Source organism: Elephantulus edwardii, unplaced genomic scaffold (genome assembly GCF_000299155.1).
Source record: "Elephantulus edwardii isolate Elephantulus edwardi_28Jun2011 unplaced genomic scaffold, EleEdw1.0 scaffold00195, whole genome shotgun sequence".
In the NCBI taxonomy this organism is placed as follows: domain Eukaryota; kingdom Metazoa; phylum Chordata; class Mammalia; order Macroscelidea; family Macroscelididae; genus Elephantulus; species Elephantulus edwardii.
Genome location: NW_006399945.1, coordinates 4,763,662 through 4,769,221, shown reverse-complemented (window position 1 = coordinate 4,769,221; position 5,560 = coordinate 4,763,662). Strand labels below are relative to the sequence as shown.

Genomic DNA, 5,560 nt, shown 5'->3' with positions numbered 1-5,560 from the left:
AATATATATAAAAATATATATATAAATATATATATATTTAAAACATTTTAAGGCAAAATCAAACAAGAATAAGAATAATTGCAACAATATGAATACTATAAGGTTGTAGATAATTTTTCTTGCTTTATTAATTTATTCCATGATTATTAAGCACCTATTGCCTGTCAGTCACTGTTCTGGAGATTTTCTACACCTAAAGGAATAAAGTATAATCTTATAATCTTGCTTTCAAGGTGCCAATATCTATGTGGGGGAGGTTAAAAACAAGAAAAATCATAAGAAAATAATGTATTTAAGGAAAATTTGAACGGAACTACAAGAAAAAATGAAAGTTAAGCTATCCATGGCAGTGGCATATCATATGCAAGCTATCTGACTAGTTAGTTTTGTCTAGCCGCTTGATACTATTTTATAAAGTTGTGAATATGCTTGTGTGCACTGATTAGCATGTTTTGCCTTCATTAATTAATTGATCATGCCTTAGAAGCATTCCAAAAATAGGTCTCTCTTGTCTGTGTGTCTGTTTTTAAATGCTGGCTTACCATGCTGGCTTTATTTCTTCAAGCTTCTGTGGTATTTAAGTCTTGAATAAATATATATTACGATGTCACCTGGAGTGGGTTTAAAGGCTGCCTTCAAGGACATTGTGTTCAATGATAATCGAATTTCATGTGCTACTGAGTCAGAGTCACATTGAGTTATCATGTCAAAGAGCAGGCTTTTTGTCTTCGGTACAAAAGACAAGCTGCTCAAATGTTACAGAATTCAGACGCCCAAGTCATTAAGATGTGGTTGTACATAAAAGATGCAGCACTGATAATTCAAAACAGACAAGAAGAATGTGCTGTAGGAATAATTCTTCTTCAAGTCATAATATCTAGCACAAAACATAAATAAAGCCCTCTTTTTCTCCTTCAGTTCCCTGCTGTGAAGGAATCACTGAGCCAACTTGTTATCTGCCAGTAACAGCAAGTTGTGGATAGGTCTTCAGCTACAGAGGCCTATATTTTTTTTTCTCTATATATTTTTTAACAAGATAAGACTGAGAACAAGGAAGCTCAGTGCTTTAAGAACTAAACATTCCACTGTTAAACTGAAGGTTAGCAACTGGAACCCATCCAGCAGTTCTGCAGGAGAAAGATCTGGAAATCTAATTCAATGAGAATTATAACCAAGAAAACCCCAATAAACCTTTCTTCTGTGTCACAAGGGGTCCTTGTGAATCAGAGTCAGCTCAAGGGCACCCAAACACTAGTGAGAGCCTAAGATCTCCAACCAGAAAGTAACTGGCACAAGAAATGAAAAACATCTGTGACAAATTATTCATCATAGTACTTCTCGAGCCCCATGTTGATTTCTCTGAAGTTAGGAAATAACACATAGAAATGTGTTTAATGGTTGCTTGTGTGCTGTTGTTTTCGTCATACATTTTGGAAAAACAAGTCCACTCTAATCTAGTTATATATATAGATTGGACCTCTAATTCTGTAATAAATGGAAATGATATTATAGGATTCCTCCACTTAGACTTGTTTATTTCCAGTCTACAACTATGTTTTCCTGTCTCATTACCTAACCATAAGTCACTTTGTTAATGTCTTCTTTTCACCCTCCCCTGCCACAAAATTACCCATTTTTCTAGTTCCAACTCAAGCAAGCCTGCTCCTTGGTGAAGCCTTCTCCAACCAACATAATCTAAGGTAGTCTCTCGCTTCACTCAGATCAGATCATGACCTAAGGTCATACTTTCCAAGTCTAGAAATGTATAGAATCACTTCCTGGTGTTAGTTATTACATTCAGAAGCTCACAACTACAAGAGGGTTAGTAAGAGCTGTTGATTTTTTCAAAGAACACAATTTATAACCAAGTTTCTTTCTTAAATGAAAATTGAAATTTGCGACATATAACTCACAACTGTTATGAATGGTAATTCCCTGATGAGTCCATGAAAGTTATTTAATTCACAGTTTATCTGAGATATAGTATCAATATATTCTTTACAGTATTTTTTCTGAGAAAATTTACTTTATTGGAAAAATATATTGTTTTGTTCTTTCTACACTTCTGCTTTCAAGCTGATAAAAATGTTAAGTGACTAACGTTGGTATGTCTCATTGAGTCACATGCAACTCATAGCCCTCCTATGTACATTAGCTCTGAACTCTGCCCTATCCTGAGCCAATCTCATCTTCTCTGATAGACCTAACTCCATTTATCTATCTAGTCTTTGAGTCAATCCATCTCATGGGGTCTTCCTCTCCTGTGCTGTCCCTCCACCCTTCTAAACATGATGTCCCTTCTCTAAGGACTCCTAGCCACACGCCCAAAGTATGTGAGATGGAGTAGTCATTGATAATAAAATACCCTAAGTCTCCCAGCTTGATCTGTGACTTCCTGGGGACTGGCAGTACTCATCCTTACCGCCTAGTTTAGGAGTCTCTTTTCTGCAGCTTCTGCTGAACTGCATGTGAGCATTAAATGTTGAATGGTTTCCATCAACTGAGAAAACACTGATTAGTCCTTGTGGGTTGAAGAATTCAGAGTGGAGAGCTTAAAACAGAACTTCACAGCATCCTCTCACTCCGACTTTTTAGATATTTCTATTAAAGGGACTGGAGTTTACTTAAAACCAATAAATAAAGTTAGTTGACTGCTTTATTTTACCTGAATTTATAAAAACTTAAAAGTTTTAAATATGATAAACCTCTTTGGCTTTTTTGACCTTTTCTTTCAGACAGCTAGTTTACAAAAGTACTCATTAGAGATCTTTAAAGATAAAACAGCATGAAAAATTATTTATGGATGAATCTTTTTGACCCAAAGTGCAATCTTTTTTTAATTTAAAATATAGTCAGTAAAACAAAAATAATAACTAACAATAAAACAACAGAAGTTATAAAAATAAGTGAAAGCTTATTTTCTGCTCATTTCTCTTTCCTACCAATTCCTTTTTGGTGAGCCTAGAGTTTTCTTCAGAAATCAAAGCAAATAAGAATGATCATTTCCATTTGTGCAAACATGACTGAGGCAATCACTCCTCTGTCAGCTTATTTTGCAGCTAAAAGGAGAACAATTGCTCTTACCTCTTAGCTCACCCATATCCAGGGTTGTCCCAAGTTGTTCTAATAAAGCGACTCTTGCTGCATTCTTTTTGTGTTTCTTGCCATCATAGTGTTGCTGGGCCATCAGAGGGTTATTAAACCAGGCTGCACAGAGTCCACAGTATCTGTCAGAATCTCTTCTTTGATAGGGAGATGCAACCACAGGCGCAGTGTCCACCCTTGGGGGTTTCAGTGGGCTCAGGGGTGTTGCTGTGAAGGAAAAGAACGAGAAACATAGGCCACATTAGTTCACTGTTGAATTCACGCCTTCTCAATATCTAACGCCACAAGAGCCTCAAGTTTATGCCACAGTTTATGGAACACAATGAAAATCATCTTCACCAGCCTTCACCTCTGTCTCAAAAACGCATTGCCTTCGAGTGAGAACCAACATGTAATTCACCCTCCAGTGAATTTGGATTTTTAGAGACTTTAACTTGCATGATAAGAGGCTGGCTCTCTTTCCCCCTCTGCAATGCTGGTGCGTTCGAACTTCATACATCTGGGTTGGTAGTTCAACTCCTTACCCAGTGAGCAATTCATAAATATAGACATCAGATTTTGTATATCATTATGCCAAACTCTTTTATTCTAAGTAGTTGGGTTTTGTGGGAGTTTTTTATTGTGATGTCACAAAATGACAAATACTGCATGACACCACTGTTACAAAACAGGACTGACCTAGGGATTGTGGGGAAACTAAGAGAGGATAAATAATGAACACCGCATTGGAACCAATAAAGAAAGAATTGTTTCAAAGGAATACATGATTAGGCATCATCTGTAAGACAAGAGTCCAAAGTTAAGAGGTGTATGACAAACTCGTAACAGCTCAAAAGGCTACCACATAGGAAAAAATGGGATGCTTAAATGAATAAACTCCTGATGATAACCAAAATAAAGTCAACTTTAAAAATAAAGTTATTCCTGGAGAAAACATTAATATTAATGATTTCAATGATTCTGAAGGAGTGACTTGAGCATTTGTGTGTGGTAAATGACAGGAATTAATAAAAAGAAGATTTGCCCAAGTGCTGAAGGCAGATCTTTCAATGACATGGATCACACCAACTGAGAAATCACGCTCATTTTACTGCCAGTGACTTCTGTTTATTGTGGTAGGTTATTTTCAGCCCGTACCTGCTAAAATCGATGCCAAATGTACAACACATATATTTTTAAAGCTAAAAGAAAAAAATGCTAGAGAACAGATGTTGCTTATCTAAACTGAAAACTCATATTTCACTATTTTGAGATTGGGAGTCCCACCTATTAATTTAACACATCCCATCATGTGCTTACAGTTAATTTTGGTCCAAGAAGAAAAGAACCTAAGTGGAAGGAGTTTACACATACAAAGTATAAATAACTTTTGAATATATTACAACATGCATATTGCTTTCATCCTTATAAAGACATTGAGACTGCAATTACTGTTGATATCTTTCTTGGGTTATGGGATAGAGATACATGATGTCTCTTACTTATGCTGAGCTATCTCTCACACTCTTTTTCTAGGGTGCTCTGGTGACATAGACCTAGGGAGCTGTATTGTTAATCCAAAGGCCACAGCTGTCCAAGGGTTCAAATCCTTCCAGGACTCCACAGGATAAAGATAGCTGATACTTACAGCCTCAGAAGCCCAGTAGAGGGTCTCATAGTAGAGCTATGAATACACTACGTAGTTATAGTAAAACAGCACTCAAAACTACACCTTCAATTTCCAAGGCCTATCTTCTTTACAATATCATCAAAGAGTCATCACCTACATCTTAAGTCTTCTTTGAGAAGAAAGACACTTAATTCTAACAAAATCCAATGGCCCCAATACAGATAACTGACAACAACTTCTGTTTGTTACTGTGTCGCTGAACAGCACAACAAAACCGACAAAATTATAAAAATCAGAGTTGTTTCAAGAAATGGCTGTGATCTTGGACCTCAGTAAAGAGTGAAGAGCCTCTTATCTTCTCCTCAAGATTTTAATAACCTTTATAATGGGATTTTATATTTTTAGGTGAAACAAATGAGAAAGAAAGTGATATTTTCATTTTTAAAATGCTGAATCATGAGAGTGTCTTGAGGTAGTCTTTATGTCCTCATACAGAAAAGACATGGTCCGTTTAGATGAAAAGTAAGGGAGTTAAATCTATAAGAACTGAGACAAAGCATATGTTTCTTAAAGGCCTTGTTAAGGATTGGGCTAGATATCAATAAAGCTCTACTTTGAACCCCAGGATTCCAGCAGCCTCTCAGTATCACTTCACTCAGACTTGTTGTTGTTGTTATGTGCCCTCGAGCTGTTTGTGACTCATAGCGACCCTATGTACAACAGCCCTAAACCATGCTCTATCCTGTGCCAGTCTCATTGCCTCTGACACACCCATGCCGATTACCCCAGTCACTGAATCAATCCACCTCATAGAGGGTCTTCCCCTCCTGTGCTGTCCCTCCACTC

At 36.8% G+C, this 5,560-nt stretch overlaps 1 protein-coding gene across 1 annotated transcript in view; it reads right to left on the bottom strand.

Moving 5' to 3' along the window:
• LOC102845226 (zinc finger matrin-type protein 4-like) overlaps nt 1-5,560 on the bottom strand; it is a 501,572-nt gene that overhangs the window by 181,567 nt on the left and 314,445 nt on the right. Inside the window, exon 4 of the mRNA XM_006897007.1 lies at nt 3,085-3,312. Within this exon, the coding sequence (XP_006897069.1) occupies nt 3,085-3,312 (228 nt within the window). The remainder of the gene's footprint in view (nt 1-3,084; nt 3,313-5,560) is intronic.